The 22,642-nt window shown below is 44.3% G+C and overlaps 4 protein-coding genes across 4 annotated transcripts in view; 2 read left to right on the forward strand and 2 right to left on the reverse strand.

The window, feature by feature from the left end:
- Nucleotides 1-17,413, forward strand: part of LOC310837834 (uncharacterized protein) — a 299,721-nt gene extending 282,308 nt beyond the window's left edge. Inside the window, exon 4 of the mRNA XM_083724997.1 lies at nucleotides 17,309-17,413. The gene's annotated coding sequence lies outside the window, so the exon portion shown is untranslated. The remainder of the gene's footprint in view (nucleotides 1-17,308) is intronic.
- LOC310837645 (uncharacterized protein) overlaps nucleotides 1-22,642 on the reverse strand; it is a 148,015-nt gene that overhangs the window by 101,820 nt on the left and 23,553 nt on the right. The gene's annotated exons all lie outside the window — the stretch shown is intronic.
- LOC310837344 (E3 SUMO-protein ligase ZBED1-like) lies at nucleotides 7,572-12,290 on the reverse strand. The gene is made up of 2 exons (XM_083723771.1): nucleotides 12,042-12,290; nucleotides 7,572-9,877 (listed from the first exon to the last, which is right to left on the reverse strand). Exons 1-2 carry the CDS (start codon nucleotides 12,248-12,250, stop codon nucleotides 7,909-7,911), a joined length of 2,178 nt encoding a protein of 725 aa, XP_083579897.1. The 5' UTR covers nucleotides 12,251-12,290; the 3' UTR covers nucleotides 7,572-7,908.
- Nucleotides 16,641-22,134, forward strand: LOC310839552 (uncharacterized protein; the record flags this gene model as incomplete). Its single annotated transcript, XM_083728188.1, has 3 exons — nucleotides 16,641-16,772; nucleotides 19,530-20,618; nucleotides 22,076-22,134. Exons 2-3 carry the CDS (start codon nucleotides 19,637-19,639, stop codon nucleotides 22,132-22,134), a joined length of 1,041 nt encoding a protein of 346 aa, XP_083584314.1. The 5' UTR covers nucleotides 16,641-16,772; nucleotides 19,530-19,636.

Genomic DNA, 22,642 nt, shown 5'->3' on the forward strand with positions numbered 1-22,642 from the left:
CTGGGTGGCCCCCCTTCTCCCCGTCTCCCACCCTGAGTGATCGTTCCTCTGTAGCAGTAATTATTCAGAATATGGGACTTCCGGGTTGGCGCCTCCGGCAATGGCGGAGTTCCTCCGATCGGGAGGAATTTGCTCCGTGGAAATCAGGGTCTGACCGCCACGGCGAAGGCGGAGACCCACTAAAATCACAGGCGTGAGAAGCTTGTGAACGTGGGATTAGGCTGGCACCCTTTGTGTCTTCCCTGCTCGCGGGGAAACCCAGTTTTGGGGATCCAGAGTGACGTGGGGTGAGTGGCGCGGTGCTTCAAATTGACTGCTTTTTTCACGGAGGGAAGCCGCATTGCTGTTGCCAGAGAGCGCTGATTTTTTCCTGTGGACAATTTGACTCTAAACAACTACCCGTGAGTAGAACAGAAAATTGGATTTACAAACGTCTTAATTTGGTACCGAAACGGGAAGGTTTCAAACAGGAAGTCCGCCTTCCCCTTTTGTAAATAAATTGAAGCAAAGAAGCTGGAAGCTAAGGTCTTGGAAAGCCTTATGTAAAGGATTAAACTTCCATCGATTAAAATCATTAAACCCCCCTTGGAAGCAGGAGAAGAGGGGGGAAATTTTGGATCGTGTAAGCCTGCAGGAGAGAGTGATAAAAATTAAATTACCACTGCTCTGAACCTGGAAACGGGCTGCCAGTAGATTGACGTTTTGGGAGAGTTCATTGACTGTGAATCAAACGTATGTTGACAGTTAGTTAAATAAGAGAAATATATTGTTTCCATTGCCCTCTTCTGCGTTTAAAAAGGAGGAAAAGTAACTGAAAATTGAAACTAACTTTACTTTTGGAACTGTGCTTGAAAGGATTGATACAAGTGGAGACTGTTTCCCTCTAGAGGGAGCTTTTGAAACTGTTACAAGAGTGGAGCTGGGGAATCATTTAAGAATGCCGACAGGAGAAGCCTTAGTGACTGCATTATGCAAGATAAGCTATTCGTTGGAACAGCTTCACAAGAAGACGAATGTTATGGCTACTAAAATTGATAACTTGGGACAAAAAGTGATTAATTTGGGACAAAAAGTGAGCACCAATACAGAAATTATTCAGGATTTGCTACAGGAATTTACTTTAGCAGAACAAAATGTGGAGAAGGAAGAGAAAGTCGTCGTTGTCAGACCTAAAGTAATACAAGTGGGAGCCTCAGCCTTACAGAGGCAAATTGAGGACTATAAGTTGAGGCCTTTGCTCCCCCATGCCTGCCTTCCCGGGGGCTTTTAAATCGCCCCAGGACAGCGGAGAATTCCTCCGCTGTCCCGGGGCGATTTTAAAATGCTGGCGGGTGGCAGCGAAGGCTTAGCTGCCGCCCGCCAGCATTATAAATCGCCCCGGGACAGCGGAGAAGTCCCCGCTGTCCTGGGAAGGCAGGCGGGGGGGGGGGAAACAAAGACTTTCGCCCCCCACCGGCCTTCAGAAGAGGTCGGGGGACAGACTGTCCCCGGACCTGGTCTGAAGGCGGTTTCCATAGGAACGCATTAATTGATTTTTAATGCATTCCTACGGGAAACCCTGCTTCGCAAGACGAAAAACTCGCAAGACGAAAAGACTTGCGGAATGAATTAATTTCGTCTTGCGAGGCACCACTGTATGAAGAAGACCTGCAGAAGGGACTTGGAAAAGAGTTAAGAGCCTCGGACATAAGATCTCCAGGTTGATGGACTGTATGGAGTTGATGGAAGTGACTGGCAGAGTCCGAGACCGGGGAGAGGAGATGGTGGAAGAAGATTGGAAAATTTAAAGTCTATATATAGAAATATTGTAAAATTAATGAGTGATAGAAAAATGTTGGAATGAAATTTTATGGCCTTAGTAGAAATGTTATAAGGAGTTAAGCTTAAATAAGTATACTAGTTTTAATGGAAATAAGATTAAAAATATATTAAGAGATTTATATGATAGAAAATAGAGAAAGATGGAAAGGAATTGCTGAAACAATTAATGGAAGTGGAATACAAAAAGGGAGGTGAGAGGAGGTCGATGAAACGGGAATGAAAGAGTATAGAAAAGGTATGATGTATGCTTTTAAATTGTTTTTGTTTTGTTTTGTTTATTGTGTTTAGTTTAATGTGTTAAGGTTGTATTTTGTATTGTTTATATATTGTATTGTATTGTTTTCTCTTTTTTGTTTTCTTTCTCTTCTTTTTTTTTGTAAGCTTTAAAAGTAATAAATATTATTTTTTAAAAAATTATTCAGAATATGCACTCCAGGATAAACCCAGCTGTATTTAGTATCCAGTATTTATTTCTACCAGTCCTCGGTGAATCTCTGGTCTCTTTGATTCCTGATTCTCCCTGTTAGTCTGTCCATTTCTGCGTATTCCATCAATTTCATTCTCCATTCTTCTCTCGTGGGCATTTCTTCCTGTTTCCACTTCTGCGCCAGCAAAATTCTGGCTGCTGTAACTGCATACAAAACTAATTTCACATCTTTTTTACTAATTTCATTACCCAATACTCCCAATAGAAAAGCTTCTGGTTTTTTAACAAATGTATATTTCAACATTTTCTTTAACTCAATATAAATCATCTCCCAGAAACTTTTCGCCTTCTTACATTCCCACCACATATGGTAAAATGTTCCTTCTGTCTCCTGACATTTCCAATATTTATTACAGACTTTATACATTTTACCCAATTTTACAGGTGTTATATACCATCTGTATAACATCTTCATAACATTTTCCTTAATCGTAGTACATGCTGTAAATTTTAAACCATCCTTCCAAAGCTGTATTTAGTATCCAGACTTTTTCCTCCCCTTCAGCAAGATGGCACTTTCCCTACATTCCACCCCCCCAGCCCAGCCTTCAAATTTTAACCACTCAGTGCAATATGACTCTTATAATGATCATCTAATAATCCAAATTAGTATTTCTCCAGTTTCTAGGTCCAGTTTCTATAAAGCCTTCTTAAAACTGTTCCAACAAGTCTCAGTCAAGTCACAGTCCAAAATTATTGTCTCTTTCAATGTTCATCCAATCCTGCTTCCTCTTCTTTTACTAATCTTCTTTCCTAATCCACTGGGGGTGGGGAAGAAGGCATATTTCCTCATACGAGATCATAGCTTGTGTTATGAACAGTTTCGGGAGTTGCACTGCATCGCCTTTTGCTGGATGTACATTTTTCTCTGCCGATAATTCCCACACCAGCTCATCCCAACGCAGCCTTGTCTTTCCATGGAGCTCTTTCTCCTCCTGTTCTTCCCTCACCTGCTCAACAGAACCTTCTGCCACTCCCAGCGACTCCTTTCCAACGACTCCCAGCTTATGACCCACACATTCACCTCGGTCTCTTTTTCTGGCACCCGTCTTGGTCTTCAATGCCAAGGTACTCCATGTCTGGATGGAGAGCAGAGCTGCAGAAGTTTGTTTGGAGTGGATGCATCTGGTTCTCCATAAATCAGGCAGAGGCAAAGTTCATTGGCAAAAGAAGAACTTTCTACTAAAGGTTTTTCAGCTTCGTTACAGAACAAAGCTTCAGGGGCCTTAGCAGATGTGAAAGTTAGAAAATGAAAGTAAGAAAGAGAAACCAGACCACTGAGCTCACAGATTTATCTTTCTGGCTCTGTGTGACCTTGAGATAACAAAACACAAATCATAATAAATCCAGTTGCCTCAGCAGAAAAGAACAAAACCTTCTGGAAGGAGCCAATGTTTTCCAGTATTTCCCGGTTTCTCCTCTCAGGATTTTAGCCATGGCATTTTGTCCCACTGCCAGAAAAGCATATTTAGCTCCCTAGTTTCTGTGGCAACACTTTGGCTCAAGTTTCCATCACGGAATCGTAGAATGGGAGAGTCAGAAGCGTGGGGATGTTTAGGGATATTGTTTACTAATATCCTTCCTAACTTGCATTAGCCAGTTCTAGAACTTAGCAGAGTTCCAAACATTCCCCCTTTTAAATTTGCACGGTGGTTAGCTTGTTGCAGGCTTGCTTAAGCCTCTTCTACTTCCTCATAAAAAGACACGACACAATCTTGCTAAAGTCAGTATAAAAGTAGTTTACTCATTCAGTTCACAGAAGCATCCCTGAAGGCAGAATTTGGTTGCTGTCACTTCTGCTAACATATAGAAAGACAAAATGGAGAAAAAGAGCAGAACGTGGAGGACATGTGCTCCTCTACTTAGAATAGGCCTCACCTACTTCAAGTCACATGCAGTGGAAGTCTGTCCCGGCTCAGGAGAAAACAGGAAGTTTTCTCCTGAGTAGTAGAAAACATCCCCAAATATGTCCACTGTAGAAATGTTGTACTTGACTGCTATAAGTTTCACATCCCACAGGAAGGGAGCCTGGGTGTCATCTGGTCCTACCCCTGCAAGTCAGGAATCTCGTCCAAGACAGATGGCCATCCAACCTCTGCTTTAAAAACTCCATGGAAGGAGAGTCCAGCACCTACCAAGGGAGTCTGTTTCACTCTGGAATAACTCTTCCTGTCCTAAAGTATTTCCTGAGGTTTAGCTGGAATCTCCTTTCTTGTAACTTGAAGCCACTGCTCCATCCTGAACATCTTGCTCCATCCTGCAGGTGACAGCCCTTTCATAACATGTATACGTTGTAGAAAATAACAATTTCATTAAACTGCATTTGGATGATTCTGATTTCTTTTAAGCCTATGGCCTAGCTTAATTGAAAAGGCCTGCGCCTGCCTACCTTTGATGAGCTGCTTTTAGGTACTGTATGTAGCAAATGTCTGTTACAGAACCCTGAAAAGAATAAAGTGGGAGTTGTGTGCATGAAAAGAGAATCAGCCAGGCATGGCAATTGTGATTCATCTTGAACTGTTTTGTAGATGGATGAAAGAGGACATTGGAAGACGTTTATTAATTAGGAATATTAGCCAAAGTCTTAATAAAGAAAAGACACTATGTGAAAAAAGTAGAACTTTTGACAGATATTGAGTGAATCCAGAACATGATTAGAGTGAAAGGAGAGTAAAGTTAAGATAGAAGAAGAGATTAAAGAAATAATGAAATGTGTTTAAGGCACATTTGTGGTTCTTTGCAGGAACATTTGTATTTCAATAAAGGCCTATCTTTCCACCTGGAGACTTCCTCCTTTTCCTTTTGGTTTTCTGTGTGGATAACCTCCATTCTGGGAACCTCTTTGAATTTCTACGTGACAGGATTTAAAAAAAATAAAAATTGAAAGTGATTTATAATGAGGTTGAATATAATTATTGGTAGAAGCAATTTAAAACATTCAAAAAATCAGCAATACATTTTAAAACATAAGTTTTTCTTACTGTTTACTGTTCTGTTTACAGGTGGCTGGGGGGCGGAGCACAACATGCTGAAGCAGAGGCCATCTTTTTCAAGGGATCCTTATTAAGCTTGGAAATGTCTGCATGTGATCCCATCTCTACATCTCACATAAACACCATGGAGAAGGTGGCTGGAGCCTGAAAGGCAAAAGCATTGCCCTCGAAGGGAGACCTGGGACCCCCTCTCCTTCTAAAGGGACCTCCGAGGAGGAAACCAGGGCCGCCAGGGTGGATCAATCCCTGGACCTTGGAGGCGATTCCTTGGCTCATCTGGAAAGTGCCATGTCATGTTCCTTTGCCCATTTGCCAGGAGCCCAAGTTCCATTTGGGGTTCCTCATTCCGCACCCCAAGGTTCCTCCAAGGCTTTGGGGAAGGAAACTGAGGCAGGCTGAGCCATGGCTTTGGTTGCTCCCAAAGGCCCTGCAGGGGATTCAGGGTGGGGGGCCCTGTCTCTTCCGAAGGCCATGGCAGTTCCCAGGAAGCCTTTTCAGAAAGGCAGTAGACCCTCAGCACAAGTTCAGTTCTTCTCTGCAATGGCTTCCTCTTCTGAGCTGGACTGGGAGGACCCCAGTTCAGGCAGTTCCCCAGAGTCCCCCACTGGGCTCCAGTGGCCCCCTGAGACCCACAGGGATCCAGAGGGGGAGCGATGTCTGTTGAACTACCGCCTGAGGAGGAGGAACAGATGTCTTAGTTCGGGTGGCAAGTGAGGGCCATCCGGAAAGGGCTCCTGGGATCCTGAGGGGCCAAGAAGGGGAGTATCCAGTCTTGTCTGGGGAAGCGAAGGAAACTGGTCCTGAGGTCAAACTCCCCTGAGGGAACCCTCCACTTTGGAGGGGATAAAAGCCCTTATTATTGTTATTCTCCTTTGGCCTCAGAGACAGAGAGGGCTTTGCCCTCCTCACCCTCTTCGCCTGTCCTGGCGCAGAACCTGGCACATCCCCCAAGGCCACTGGTCTGGCATGTCCCAATGGAGAGGCCTCCTCTGTTGGGCCAATGTTATAAGAAAAAAACTGCTCCTTTTTCCGTATGGGGTATCTAAGAGCCCATAGAGTCCTTTTGTAGGTTCTCTTTCGGTAGGAGAAAATAACAGAGACCAACCAGAGAATTTTGTTTTATAATATATTTTTATTAAAGATTTTCTTTATTTACAAAAGTATATGCAATGTCCCATATCCCCCCCCCCTCTGTCAGTTTCATTTGTTGAGACATTAGGAAGAAAAGGGGAAAAGAGGAAGGGGGGAAGATGGGTGGAGGGGTTGGGTGGCAATGTTTCTGTTTTACTTACTATATGTAGGGTTTGGTGTCAGCATTGCTTGTGCAGGTTCTTTGCTGTTCACTTGTGTTCCTTTGGTGGTGAGAGAGGTTGGGGTTGGCCTAGGGTGTGCTTGTTCATTTGTGGTTGGCTGTGGTGGTCTTTGTTTTCATGGGTGAGTGGGGTGGGTGGGTGTTTTGGATCAGGTTAGCCATATTGATTTGTATGCTGTTGGTGGGTTTTTGTCATTGTCTTGTTGGGCTGTGTGTGTGATAAAGGGGAGCTATACCAGGGTGATGGCGTCTTCTTCTATTTGTCCCTGTGTCAGTTTCAGTTTATTGGTTAATTTTTCTAGTAAGGCTGTTCCCATACTATTTGGTACCATTGGTCCATGCTTACTCCTGACAGGTCTCTCCAGTGTCTGGTTATGATGTTTCTGGCTGCTGAAAGTAGGTGGGTTATGAGTTCTTTGTGGTGTAAGTGGTCATTATTGTCTTGGAGTAAGAGGTGGGTTGGTATAGTGTCTTCGTCATTTTTCTTGAAGTAAAAACTAGTTTTTGTGAGACTCTCTCTAATTTGTTTCTTTGTAGTTAGGATGGGACTGAAGGACCATGATAGGGTGGTTTGTGTTCCCTCTCCATCGTTTTAACTTTAAAACTGGTAAATTTTTGCTAACCTTTAAAATATTGTTACAACTCTTGTGTTATGGAACTACCATACCAGTAATGTTTGAATTAGCACATTTTCTCTAAAATTAAAGCTGTAGAAATAATCAGCAGCATAGATATCAAAAGGTGAGGTAAGATAATGTTCCCTAAAAATTTAATTACATTACTAAACAAGAAAAAAGCCAATTCAACATCACACTTTAAGATATTCAAATATAATTAACTATTGAGTCTTAATTGAACGTGTGTACATCCCACCAGTTATCTGATCGTTAGTTAATTTTCTTTTCTAAACTAGGCCAAAATAAAAGAAGGGAAGGGATAAATTTTAAGAGAACAAAAGTTTGTTAAACAATATTTTTATTGCCAAAAATGTGCATTTTTAAAAATAAACCAGGCCAAACCAGAAAGAATGATTAAAATTTTACAGAAAAAAATATTAATCTATCTATCTATCTATCTATCTATCTAGGAAAATTTTCGTTTCTTTTACAAACCAGGCCAAACTACAAAGAATGGATAACATTTCACAGAACAAAAAAATATATTAAACAATATATATATATATATATATATATATATATATATATATATATATTTGCAAGGAAAATGTGCATTTCTTTTATAAACCAGGCCAAACGAGAAAGGATGGATAAAATTTCACAGAACAAAAAAAAATATTACATGAAATATATGTTTTTTGCAAGGAAAATTTGCATTTCAGCATTCTCTGGCAATAGAGATGACCTTTGTCTTTGAAAAACATTGCCAGACGTGCTGAACACACTTTCTGATGGCACACTCGTCCCTGGGATAGCCAAAAACTTCTTTGCCAGCATCTTCAACATTGGGAAGGAAGCCTGGTGTGTCTTCCACCACGTCAGAGGGCATCCATCAATGTCCACTCTTGGCATGGCTATATACTCCTTTAGCTCTTTTTCTGCTTTCGACTCACCATCTGCCACTGCCAGGTCCTCCTCTTCTTCCTCCAAATCAAAAATTTTCGCCAGCCCCTTTTTCTTTTTGGGTGGAGCAGGGCAAGTATTTGCCTCCGTAGAAGCAGAACGCAGACTCCCGTGCAAGTCTGTCATCTTCTTGATGGCCTCCTGCCTGACGGCCTCTGGCGCTTCTAAGAAACGCAGGCGAAATCTCGGGTCGCACAACGAGGCCAGGCCTAAAGTGGTTGCCATGGGAGCGCTATCGTACTTTTCTGACAGTGCGCCTAAAATTGCACGTTTAATGTCCTTCAGCAGCACACTGTCTCCCTCATCAGGCTGGAGGCTTTTCTTAATTTGCCTATAAAGAGGCAGAACGGTTGACGCCGCGACATAATTGCTTCCACTTAGAGTCGTGGTGATATCCTCCAGTAGAGTAGTTGCACGGACAAAGTCCTGCACAGCTGAGACGTCACCCCCTTCCAACATCAAAAGTCTTTTAGATGGATGCTCCGTGAGTACCTTGCACAGTGGAACTTGGTTTTCGAGAAACCTTTGGCACAGCTGAAGCGTACTCCACCATCTTGTGGGGCAAGCGCTTGGCAAACTGACCTGGTCCATCTGAAGTAGCTCTTGAGCTCTGGCGAGGTCCCTCCTCATCTTCCAGCTGCAGCAAATGCTATTTTGCAGACCCTTCAGTTTCCCAATTGCCCTTTTCAATGGTGTCAGGCTTAAAGCTCGGTTAACCCCGATATTTATATTCTGGGCAAAGCAGGAAATGTGCTCAAAACCAAGCTGCCTGACCGCTTTCAGAATATTTGAGCCGTTGTCCGTTGTGCTGCAAAATATCTTCTTCACATCAATGTCCCACTCCGAGAAGGTGTCTGTGAGCATTTCACAAAGGTGATCTGCAGTGTGGTCCTCCAAAAAATGCTTACAGGCCAAGCAAGCGCTTGTCAACTTCCACTCGTCGGAAATGAAATGTGCCGTCACGGCCACAAAGGGAGTGCCTGCCACTGACGTCCAGCAGTCCGTAGTGATGGCCACTTCACTCTCACTTAGCCGCTGTATCTCCCCCTTCATTTTCTCCATGGTGTCACTGTACAGTTTTGGAACTCCCGTGGTTGTGAAGTATTTCCTACTAGGCAACCGATACCTCGGGTTTAGAGTGTTCACCATCTGGATAAATTTTGGGTGCTCTACAGTGTTGTAAGGCTGCATACACGTAGCCAGAAACTGCGCGATTGCCTGAGTGCAAGTCCTTGAGGTCTTAGAAGGGAGCAGCTGGGAATCCAATGCTGTTTTTTGCTGTCCTCTAGAACTTTCCCTAGCAGTTCTTGCCGGCTCAGCAGCCCTAGCTGTTGACGGTGTTACAGCTGGAAGATCGTCCGAATTAGCAGCAGTACGTGAAGAAACGAAAATGCCTCTTGATGAGGAAGGTACTGCCAGAGGTGTGGACAACTCCCTAAATTTCAGAGGGTGGTGAAACTTGAGGTGGCTGCTTAAATTGGAGGTGTTTCCGCCTTTTGCAGATACCGAATGTAAACATATTTTGCAAATGGCGCCATTGTCAGTCAAAACACGGCCGCTCTCATCAGCAGGCAATCCAAAATGCAACCAGACAGCACTCTTGGTTTTTCGTTTTTCTACCAAATGGTGGTATTTGGGAACATCTACAGCACGGTGATGACGAGGCATACTGAAGACAAATAGCCTGGGGAAACATTGAACAACAATAAAACTCTTAATTTTGATGTATTTAATTGTATGAAAATTTACTCAATGATAGCATAACAACAACGACAATCATTTTATTATTTATATCCTGCCCTTCTGGCTGGGTTTCCCCAGCCACTTTGGGCTGCTTCCAGCAAATATAAAACATAATAAAATATCAAACATCAAAAACTTCCATAAACAGGGCTGCCTTCAGATGTCTTCTAAAAGTTATGTACAGTGGTGTCCGGGGCTGTCCGGGGCGATCTTAAAATGCTGGCGGGCGGCAGCGAAGGCTTCGCTGTCGCCCGCCAGCATTTTAAAAACCCCCGGGTTTTTTAAAATGCTGGGGGTGGGAATAAAAGCCCTTGTCCCCCCCCCCCGCAGCCTTCAAAAGAGGTCGGGGGACAAACTGTCCCTGGACCTGGTCTGAAGGCGGTTTCCATAGGAACGCATTGATTGATTTTCAATGCATTCCTATGGGAAACCGTACTTCGCAAGACGAAAAACTCGCAAGACGAAAAAACTTGCGGAACAAATTAATTTCGTCTTGCGAGGCACCACTGTAGTTCTTTATATTCTTGACATCTGATGTCACAGAGCGGGCGCCACTACCGAGAAAGTCCTCTGCCTGGTTCACTGCAACTTCGCTTCTCGCAGTGAGGGAACCAGCAGAAGACCCTCGGAGGTGGACCTCAGTGTCTGGGCTGAATGGTGGGGGTGGAGACACTCCTTCAGTTATACTGGACTGAGGCTGTTTAGGGCTTTAAAGGTCAGCACCAACACTTGTGAATGTGCTCAGAAGCATACTGGGAGCCAGTGAAGATCCTTTAGGACCAGTGCTGTATGGTCTCGGCAGCCACTCCCAGTCACCAGTCCAGCTGCCACATTCTGGAATAATTGTAGATTCTGAATCACCTTCAAAGGTACCCCCACATAGAGCACACTGCAGTAGTCCAAGAAGGAGATAACCAGGGCATGCAGCACTCTGGCAAGACAGTCTATGGGCAGGTAGGGTCTCAGCCTGCGCAGCAGATGGAGCGGCTAGACAGCTGCCCTGGACACAGAATGAACCTGCACCTCCATGGACAGGTGTGAGCCCAAAATGACTCCCAGGCTGCACACTTGGTCCTTCAGGGGCACAGATACCCCAGTCAGGACCAGGGAGTCCCCCATACCTGCCCACCCCGTTTCCCCAAAACAATACTTCTGTCTTGTCAGGATTCAACCTCAATCTGTTAGCCGCCATGTGTCCTCCAAGTGCCTCCAGACACTCACAAAGGACCTTCACCGCTTTCACTGATTCCAATTTAAAAGAGAGGTAGAGCATGCTTCAACTATACCATTACAGATTTCAGAGCAATAGATCAATGTTAATATATTAATTTGTTATTAATATTATATTAATGTCTGTACAACAAATGTAAAAGGTTAAAGGTAAAGGACCCCTGGACGGTCAAGTCCAGTCAGAGGCGACTATGGGTTTGCGGCGCTCGTCTCGCTTTTCAGGCTGAGGAAGCAGACATTTCTCCGCAGACAGCTTCCTGTTGTCATGTGCCCAGCAGGACTAAACCGCTTCTGGCGCAACAGGACACCATGACGGAAGCCAGAGCGCAAGGAAACACCGTTTACCTTCCCGCAGCCTCAGTACCTATTTATCTGCTCGCACTTGCGTGCTTTCGAACTGCTAGGTTGGCAGGAACCAATGCATGAGAAATCGAAATGGTTGTGGGGAGAACTGAGAAGAGTTCTGGGGCAGGGAGCGGCACTGGAGGAGAAAATGGGCAGTAATGAGAGGGAGGGGAGAGACAGATGGGGGGAGGGAAGAGCAGTGTCTCAAACGCAGAGCCGAGTCTGTCTCTCCTTTTAACTATGAAAAACATTCTAGCAGCAGTGACGGTGAGCGCCCACGGTGAACAGCGAAGGGGCTGGATCTGTCAGCTTAGTTAATAATAAAACCGGTGAGGCTGAGGGCTGCTTCCTTCGCAGAAGCAAAACCCGGGGAAGGAAGAGAGAGGGGGGGCAAACACACACAGAGAGACGGGGCAGAGGAAGAGGTTCAATCGGGGGCTTTGTTTGTTCATGGTTTTAGGGGAGAAATGGGTTCCGGAAGCCAGGACTTGTAAAGAGCCAGCCCTGACCAGCCTTCTTAAGCAACCTACCAGATTTGCTGCAGAGAGATTCCGATTTTTTCTTTTGCCAGCCCCTCTCTCTCTCTCTCTCTCTCTAAAGCTGCAGCAGCTGCTGGGGGCGAGGCAACCTGGAGGCGGAGGAAACGCTGCGCTTGGTTGCTCCATCCTTTCAGCCGCCGCTTCGGATTCGCAGGGAGGAGCTTAGGCGGAGTTAGCGAGGGCTGCCCAGCAGGAAGCATACAGCTTTTCCAATACCGGGCTTGATGCACGATAATTTGTCATGTCTTTATATAGAGAGAGATAGATATATAAGGTTATCACGATTTTTTCTAAATATCGGTTTTAAACAATGTGTTGATATGTATTGCACAGGCCTAAACCCGACACACACAAAAACCACCTCTGTCGTCCCCCTCCGCCCTGAGTGGATTTCCTGGGTTGACGACTGATACAACGTCCTTTTCCCCAGGGAAGCTTTTAATATTTAATGCTGTGTTGTTTTTAACATTCGATAGGAAGCCGCCCAGAGTGGCTGGGGAAACTCAGCCAGATGGGCAGGGTGTAAATAAATTATTATTATTATTATTATTATTATTATTATTATTATTATTATTATTATTATTATTATCCAGAGTCTTATCAGCTGGTGCAAAGCAGAGTATTCCATGTATTGGGAGGTTGTGTAAATCGCTCAGGGGGCCCGTGAAGGAGGAAAGTCAGTACCCACCAGTGGGGGGCTCGGCATCTCCTTCCTCCTCCTTTCCCAGCCCCGAAATGCCAGGGGTTTGAGACTAAGGAGTGGGGCTGTGGGCTTTGTGCAGGCGCCATCACTGCAGGGGGCGGGGGAGACGTAAAGTTTGGCTGACAATGGTTTTGTGGACATCCATTGTGCTCCCTCTGTGTGTGGAGCGGATACAAGGAGGTTCCCTCAGACCACGGTTCAACCTTGAGGTTATCCAATGCTTTTTGTTCGGGGGGGGGGGGAACATACCCCTAAACATTTTGTGAATCTGTGTTTGGCCTCATTGAGGGGCAGTATTTCAATATGAGTAGGAAAATTAGGTAAAGGTAAAGGGACCCCAGACCATTAGGTCCAGTCCTGACCGACTCTGGGGTTGTGATGCTCATTTCGCTTTATTGGCCGAGGGAGCCGGCGTACAGCTTCCGGGTCATGTGGCCAGCAGGACTGAGCCGCTTCTGGCGAACCAGCGCAGCGCACGGAGCGGTACCTTTTTTTTTTCTTGACTTGGAAACCATTTCTTCTTTCTTTCTACTAATATTTATTAAAATTTCAAAGAATTACAAAAGTAAAAGAAAATAAAACAAAAATACAAAATACAGAAAAATACAGAAAAGGAAAACAATAAAAAACAAGACAATTTTTCCACATCTTATCTTTCATTTGCTTGTTTCCTTGACCTCCTCACACCTCCCTTTTTTGTATTCTAGTTCAATTAGTTAATTCAGCAAGACCTTTCCATCTTTGTTTTTATCTTGATAAATTATCTTAGTATATTGTGACTTTACATTCTCACCTGTTAACAATCCATTTTTACATACTCCTTTATCACATTACTGCTAAAACCACATAACTTCATTCCGGCATCCTTCTAACATTCCTTAATTTTACAATGTTTCAGTAGATAGTCTTTAAATTTCTCCCAACCTTCTACCGATTCTTCTCCCTGGTCTCGGATTCTGCCAGTCATTTCCGCCAGTTCCATGATTAGATTAGATAAATTTATTGTCATTGTCCGTATATACACAGTATACACAACAACAAAAATCAAGCACCCAAGACCGGATTCACATACACATTCGCACGTATCTCCAACACTCTCATCCTATTCAGACATAATCTATGTAGTCCATCACCTTCATCTGCCATTCTTCCCGGGTGGGTAGATCTTGTGTCTTCCAATACTTTGTGATAAGTATTCTTGCTGCTGCTGTAGCATACATAAAAAAAATTCTATCCTTCTTTAACACCGATTGGCCGACCATGCCCAGGAGGAAGGCCTCTGGTTTCTTCAAAAAGGTATATTTAAATACCTTTTTAAATAGAAGTGGTACCTATTTATCTACTTGCACTTTGAACTGCTTTTGAACTGCTAGGTTGGCAGGAGCAGGGACCGAGCAACGGGAACTCACCCCGTTGTGGGGATTCGAACCACTGACCTTCTCATCAGCAAGTCCTAGGCTCTGTGGTTTAACCCACAGCGCCACCCACTTCCCCATGTAGGAAAATTAGAATACCCCTAAACATATTTTTTTAGAAAAAAAAAGCACTGAGGTTATCTATGTCCTCTGCTCTTTTAAAATGTGGGGTTTATTTTGATTATGGATTTTGTGGTTTCATATTTTGATTTTTATCTATAAACCACCCTGAGACCTGCAGGTATAGGGTGGTATATAAATTCAGTTATTGTTGTCATTATTATTATTATTATTATTAATAATAATAATAAAGAGATCCAGGAAAAGCTAAATGATTGCTTTGCACTGCAGGAAATAGGCCAGAGCCCAATGCATGAGCTAAGCTTTGCAGGGGGAAAGTAATAAACTACTTGGGCAAAGGAATTGAGATTATCATCAAATTTGCAGAGGACACCAAACTAGGAGGAGTAGCTAAAGCCGCAGAAGACACAATTGGGATTCAGGATGACCTTAACAGATTGGAGAACTGGACCAAAACTAACAATGTGAATTTCAACAGGGGCAAATCCTATATAAGATTTGGGGAGGGGACGACTACGAGGACGACGACGACACCTGCCTTCCCTGTAGTACCATGTGAAAAGGATTTAGGCGTCTTAGTGAAGGAGTTTGTAAATAAACGCAAGAGTGAGTTTTTCTCTTTGTAAACTGACTTTTGGTGAGAAATAAATTTCTGCAGCCCCCCCCCCCCCCAAATGAGAGAGGTAGCTACCATTCCCCTGTCCCAACAGCCCTTACTGTCAGAACGTCCTTCTGAGGTTTAGGGACATGATGCCCCTCAGGGGTGCCAACTTGAATAAAATATTGGGGTGGTGGGCAGGTAAGCCCCGCCCTGCATAATTGATCACACCATTTGAATGACAATGTCTATCAACTTTATGGGGACAGACACCCTAAAATATTTTATTGGGGGTGTGTGAAGACTCCCTAGGCCCCTAGGAATTGGCTCTTAGGATGTCCCTCTGCCAGTTCCCTTTTTTAAAAAATATATATTTATTGGTGTTTCAAAAAGTTACAAGAATAAAAAAGAAAGAAAAAGAAAAACAGAAAATACAAAATACAGGAAAAAAACCAATTAAGAACAAATCCATCTTTCCATATCTTATCTATCATTTGCTTGTTTCCTTGACCTCCTCACACCTCCCTTTTTTGTATTCTAGTTCATTAGTTGTTTCAGCAAATCCTTTCCTTCTTTGTTTTTATCTTACTAATTTATCTTAATATATTGTAACTTTACATTCTGACCTGTTAACAATCCATTTTTACTTAATCCTTTATAACATTACTGCTAAAACCACATAGCTTCATTCCAGCATCCTTCTAACATTCCTTAATTTTACAATGTTTCTGTAGATAGACTTTAAATTTCTTCCAGTCTTCTTCCACCGACTCTTCTCCCTGGTCTCGGATTCTGCCAGTCATTTCCGCCAGTTCCAATGTAATCCATCACCTTCATCTGCCATTCTTCCCGGGTGGGTAGATCTTGTGTCTTCCAATACTTTGCAATAAGTATCCTTGCTGCTGTTGTTGCATACATTAAAAAAAAAAAAAAAACTATCCTTCTTTGTCACCAATTGGCCGACCATGCCCAGGAGAAAGGCCTCTGGTTTCTTCAGGTCCCTCTGCCAGTTCCAGTTCCCCAACCCCCTCCCAGGCAGGGATCCCTCCCGGCTCTGCAAGTGCAGCGAAGTGCGCCCGTGTTGACTTGAGAGAAGGAGTCCACAAAGGGGTTAAAGGAAGCGAGAGAGGGCTGGATGCCTTGAAAGCCTGGAAAGGGACACTCCCTTTGTCCGTCCCAGTCCCCGTCCCCCCCCCCATCTGCCCTCCTTTCTCCTCTCGTCTAGGGTGGTCCCTCCAGATGGAGAGGTTGGTGCGCTCGGGAGAAATGCGGCATGGAGAGCGAGGGGTGAGCTGTGCCAAGGGGGGCTCTGGGCGCAGGAGAGGCTCTGGGGAGGGGGTCTCCTTCAAGTCATCTGAGAGAGGGATCCTTGAACAGTGGGCTCCACTTCGCCCACCCCTCCCTCCCTTCCTGGAAGCCGAATCTCCTCCCCCTCTATGAGCCCCAGACAATAAAGTCAGGCCATTGGTCAACCTGGAAATAGAGGCAGGAATTTTCCCACTGCAGAGGAAGGACGGAATGAAAAATCCTCCTCCAAAACGGCTCTTTGTTTCTGGAATTCCTTTCACAAAGTAGCCAAAACCCTTTTCCATCTCCCATGTTTTCAGTTTTCAGTGTTATTTCCCTTGCATGGTCAATGATTCCATACACCATTCCAAAAATATGGACGGAGGTGCTATGGAAATGTTTCAGCATTTATATATAATATACATATTGAAAGCATTTCATTATTTTTGTTTATTATTTTATTGCATGCTGAGATACAATCCATCAGCATCAAAAGGTAATAGAAGCCTGCACCTTCCCAGTCTGGGTTGCTTCAAGGTCAAAGGACTCATTATCATGATAGACAATACCTGTGGCTGGAGGCTCTACACAGAGACATGTGCATATTCAGGCCAAGGATTGCCAGTATTATAGGCAAGGTGTGTGAACTTGCAAAATTTATAAATGCTGAGTGTGAGAGAAAGTGAGTGGGTGGGATTATAGTATATACTATAAGGTAAAGAGACCCCTGACCATTAGGTCCAGTCATGGCCGACTCTGGGGTTGCAGCGCTCATCTCACTTTACTGGCTGAGGGAGCTGGCATACAGGGTCATGTGGCCAGCATGACTAAGCCGCTTCTGGCAAACCAGAGCAGCGCACAGAAACGCTGTTTACCGTATTTTTCGCCCTATAGGACGCACTTTTCCCCCTCCAAAAATGAAGGGGAAATGTGTGTGCGTCCTATGGGGTGAATGCAGGCTTTCGCTGAAGCCAGGAGAGCGCGGGGGGTTGGTGCGCACCGACCCCTCTCACTCTCCAGGCTTCAGGAAGCTATCCGCAAGCCTTGGGAGCCCGTGGGAGTTCCTGCCGGGCTCCCAAGGCTTGGGGACAGCAGACTGCAGCCCGAAACCCGGTGAGTGCAGCGGAGTGCACCCCAGGCTTTGGGCAGATATCCGCAAGCCTGGGGAGACCAGCGCCTGGGGGGGGAATAATTTTTTTTCTTTATTCCCCCCCCAAAAAAAACAACAACTAGGTGCGCCCTATGGGCCAGTACACCCTATAGGGCGAAAAATACGGTACCTTCCCGCCGGAGTGGTACCTATTTATCTACTTGCACTTGGACGTGCTTTCGAACTGCTAGGTTGGCAGGAGCAGGGACCGAGCAGCGGGAGCTCACCCCGTTGCGGGGATTTGAACCGCCGACCTTCTGATCGGCAAGTCCTAGGCTCTGTGGTTTAACCCACAGTGCCACCCGCGTCCCTAGTATATACGTTAATGATGACAATACATAACTTTTCATTAGTTTATATTGTGATTCACTTGCGGTACACGCTCCAGTATTACTAATATACTTTGCTGTCCTTGCTTCAAAAGGTGAAAAGGTTTTAACATTTTAACTCTGCGAAGTTTGCAGAAGAAGTCACAGGTTAATGGCGGCACCAGATACTTTGCTGTCTTTGTGTCAGTGGATTAATACAGTAGTTTCGAATATTTCTACATTCACGTATGGCACCAATAACACTTCTGCTTTACTTATTCCATTTTGGAGAGACTCTGATACACAAGTCTCAACTCGTTTCCTTCCTTGAGACACAAAAATACAGAAATGCAGGAGAGGCTGCGAAGCATTTCCCTTCAGTATGCAGTCAGACTGTCTGCTTTTGGTCCATTTCCCCATGTCTCTCTGGAGAGACTTTGCCTCCAGTTCTGCCTTCCCTGCCCATTGCTAGGCTTTTCAGACGCAGTGATAACTGCATCCCACTCCTTCTCTCCATCCCACCAGGTTTCCATTATTCCCACCATATCATCTCCCATGTCTACAGGGTTTAAGGGAAGATTGCTGCTGAGTTATGTTTTATTTTTGGAGGGGTTGTCCAACAGTCTGTTGCTATGATTTATTAGATTTTTCAGTCACTTTCTCTTCCTCAGGGCAACCCAAAGTGACTTGCAACCAAACACACATTAGCAAGATTAAGTATTAAAAGTCCTGATCTTAGTGACCAGCCAAGGTCTTCTTTGCCATGTTTTCTGTATTTTGGAAGGCAGAGAGAAGGCTGTTCTCAGGGCCTGCTCCACCACGAGGCAGATTGAGGCAGCCCCCTCAGGCAGCAGATGCAGAGAGGGGCAAGTGGACCAAGCTGAGTGCCATTTTGTTGCTGTTTAGTCGTGTTCGACTCTTCGTGACCCCCCTGGACCAGAGCACGCCAGGCACTCCTGTCTTCCACTGCCTCCCACAGTTTGGTCAGACTCATGCTGGTAGCTTCGAAAACACTGTCCAACCATCTCATCCTCTGTCGTCCCCTTCTCCTTGTGCCCTCGATCTTCTTGTGCCATTTGGCCTGCCCTAATTTAACCTTTAATTTACCTTTACCTTTAATTTAACCTACTGTCCTCTCATCCAGTGGAAGGTGCTGTCCCATTTCCAGTGCCCTAGGCACAATGGAGCAGCCTTGGAAAGTAAATGGTGCAGGATTAGGGAATGTGTGCAGTTGATAGGAAGATTTTGGAAGGATATTACAGATCATGCAGGAAGGAGGGTAATGGATTTCCAGTGGAGGGGGAAAGTGACAATGCTACGTGCCTCCAGATGTTGCTGCAGTACAACTCACATCATTGCTGGCCATAGGCCATCCTTGCTTGGGTTGATGGTAAAGGTAAGGTAAAGGGACCCCTGACCATTAGGTCCAGTCATGACCGACTCTGGGGTTGCGGCGCTCATCTCGCTTTATTGGCCGAGGGAGCCGGCATACAGCTTCCGGGTCATGTGGCCAGCATGACTAAGCAGGGATTCGAACCACCGACCTTCTAGTCAGCAAGTCCTAGGCTCTGTGGTTTAACCCATAGCACCACCTGCGTCCCTCTGGGTTGATGGTACTTTGAGTCTAACCACATCAGGAGGGCCAGAGGTGCCCCACCTTATCATAGAAGTTTTATTTTGGTGCTCAGTGTTAATGGGAAGTTCAAGGTGGAAGTGGATACTAAGAGTCCTTGAGACAATTTCCCAGAGCGTATTATGGATATTTATTTAAAAAGACAATCCAAGTGTAACTGTATTTTAAGATCATGTGGCTTTACTGATGATGACTGAAGATCAGGAAAGTTTGAAGAGATTTTACCATTATTTCATTTCATTTCCTAACAAATCAGACCAATGTGTGTTACATTCCTTTATTCTCTTTCTTGAAACCCTTACAGGAATTTTGTTACACTTCCACCACCTCTGAATCAAGGGGAAAAGACAGAATTCTGTGAGCACACTTAGTTCATATCCCTGAACTCACAAAAAAGAGAAACCACGAGGGATGGAGTGCGGAAAGAGTCTCACTGATTGTGGAACACTCAGTAAATACCAGCAAACTCATACGGGAGGAAAACAGTTTGAATGTATGGTATGTGAAAAGAGCTTCACTCGGAATGAAAGCCTTGTTACACATCAACGAACTCACACAGGAGAGAAACCATTTCAATGTGTGGAGTGTGGAAAGAGCTTCAGTCGGAGTGGAAGCTTTAATTTACATCAACGGACTCACACGGGTGAGAAACCATATGAATGTATGCAGTGTGGAAAGAGTTTCAGTCGCAGTGAAGGCCTTAATTTACATCAACGAACTCACACAGGTGAGAAACCTTTTAAATGTATCGAGTGTGGAAAGAGCTTCAGTAGGCATGGAAATCTTAATATACATCAACAAACTCACACAGGGAAGAAACCCTTTAAATGCATGGAATGCGGAAAGAGTTTCTGTCACAGGGGAAACCTTAATACACACCAACGAACTCACACAGGGGAAAAACCCTTTAAATGTATGGAGTGTGGAAAGAGATTTAGTCACAGTGGAAATCTTAGTACACATCATCGAACTCACACAGGGGAGAAACCATTTAAATGTATGGAGTGTGGAAAGACCTTCAGTCAGAGTTTCCGCCTTAATTTACATAATCAGACTCACACAGTGGTGAAACCCTTCAAATGCATGGAGTGTGGAAAGAGCTTCAGTCGGAGTGGAATGCTAATAATTCATCAAAGGACTCATACAGAGGAGAAACCTTTTAAGCATCAACAAATTCACACAGTGGTGAAACCCTTCAAATGCATGGAGTGTGGAAAGAACTTCAGTTGGAGCAGAATGCTAGTAATTCATAAACAAACTCACACAGAGGAGAAACCTTTTAAATGTGTGGAGTGTGGAAAGAGCTTCTCTGGTAGTAGAAACCTTAAAAAACATCTGCGAACTCACAGAGGAGAAGAACCATTTAAATGTATGGAGTGTGGAAAGAGCTACAGTCAGAGTGGAAGCCTTAAGAAACATCAACAAACTCACACAGGGAATAAACCTTTTAAATGTTTGGAGTGTGGAAAGAACTTCCGTCAGAGTTCAGACCTTACTTTGCATCGTCGGACTCACACGGGTGAGAAGCCATATAAATGTATGGAGTGTGGAAAGAGCTTCAGTCAGAGTGGAAACCTTAATAAACATCTGCAAACCCATACTGGGGAGAAACCGTTTAAATGTATGGACTGTGGAAAGCGCTTTTGTCGGAATGAAAGCCTTACTTTACATCTACGAACCCACACAGGTGAGAAACCATATAATTGTATGCAGTGCGGAAAGAGCTTCAGTCAGAGCGGAAAGCTGAGAATTCATCAACGAACTCACACAGAGGGGGAAACCATTTAAATGTATGGAGTGCGGAAAGAGCTTCATTAAGAGAAGAAGCCTTAAAATCCATCAACAAACCCACAGTGGAGGAACTGTTTAAATTGAAGGAGTGTGGAAAGTGCTTCAGCAGTGATGGGGCGCTTACAAACAATCAGTGGAAAAACCATTCAAATGTATGGAGTGCATAAATTGTTTCTCTCAGAGTTCACTGCTTCAGATCAGCAAATTCATATGGGGGCAATCAGTTGTAGATGCTTCGAGTGTGTATGATCTGGTTTTTGTAAAGTTGTATAGACATGTTTTTAAGGAGTGAACTAGCAGTAGTAAGTATAATTTAAGATTCATGTACTGTTAGATAGATTCATGTACAGTGAGGAGAGAAATTAGAAGAAAAGGAGGAGCAAAGAACTCGCCAGCTAAGGAAAAGACACTAAGGCAAACAAGAGGGAAGGGAGTGTTGAAAGGAAGCAGCTGATTGGGATCGGGAGAGAGATAAGGGAGGCTAGTGGAGGCTCCCTGGGAGGGGGGAGGTAAAAGCCCATGGATCCTAAGGATTTTTACATTGGTTCACCCCAAATTCACCATCAGATCACATAGCATGTCCATGGCTACAGCCTGCACCAAAAAAATCACGCCACTGTTTCCTGGGGCAGCAACGGTGGAAAAATGTGTTTACAAAGCACGGATCCATGTGGATTCTCAGGATTTTTGCATTGGGCTACCCCAAACTCACCGTCAAATCATGTCTGTGGCCGCAGCATGAACCACAAAAATCATAAATCTACTGTTTCGTTCAGAATTTTTTTTTCTTATTTTCCTCCTTTAAAAACTAGGTGTGTCTTATGGTCAGGTGCGTCTTATGGAACGAAAAATATGGTGGTTTTGTGTGGCAGTTAGACTTTTCCAGAGTTACGCTGGAAGAGAGCCCGGGTCATTTGACCCTTTAATTAGTTCCCTTTCCCCTTCTATAAAAACTACAGAAGACACTCTCTTTTAAGGTTTAAATAGCACATAACTTTATTACGCAGCGTACTTGCATGTGTTAGATTAAATGCAGGTAGCTGTTCCTTTATGTTACAGACAGATTAACTCTCGAGGCAGACAGCAGCACAACAGAATTTTGCTGCTGTGACTGTTAAAGCTGTTCAGAACTGACTTAACTGCCAACCAACATCACTGTGTCAGGCGTATGACACCACACATCTCTTTAGCCCTTGTGAGCATTAACCCATTAACTTGGCATTTTGGCTATTACCAGTAAGTTGTAAAGCTTTCCCTGCAGAAACTTGATAATAGCCCATACAATGGCTAAAAACAGAAAGGTGACAGAAAGGTGGTGTTCCCTCTCCAAGAGTTTCCTGCTTACAGGACAGGGTGCAGCGATTGTCCACCTTCCCCCTTCTGGCAGAGTTGCCCCAACTCCTATATTGGAGGCATCCGTGAAAAGCATAAAGGGCTCTAGGAAAGAGCTCTCAAAATAGGCTCCGTTCAAAACTAAACAGGAATGCCTGCACAGCATTACATTTCACATACTTTGGAAATCTGAGGTAAAATCTCCACCCCGCAACAATGGCTGCGGCAGTTCTGCTCTCAGCTTCATTTCCTCCATTTTTTTAAAAAAAAAACATGCCTTTTTCATGGGCCATC

Source organism: Podarcis gaigeae (assembly GCF_964106915.1).
Source record: "Podarcis gaigeae genome assembly, chromosome: 2".
Classification (NCBI taxonomy): Eukaryota; Metazoa; Chordata; class Lepidosauria; order Squamata; family Lacertidae; genus Podarcis; species Podarcis gaigeae.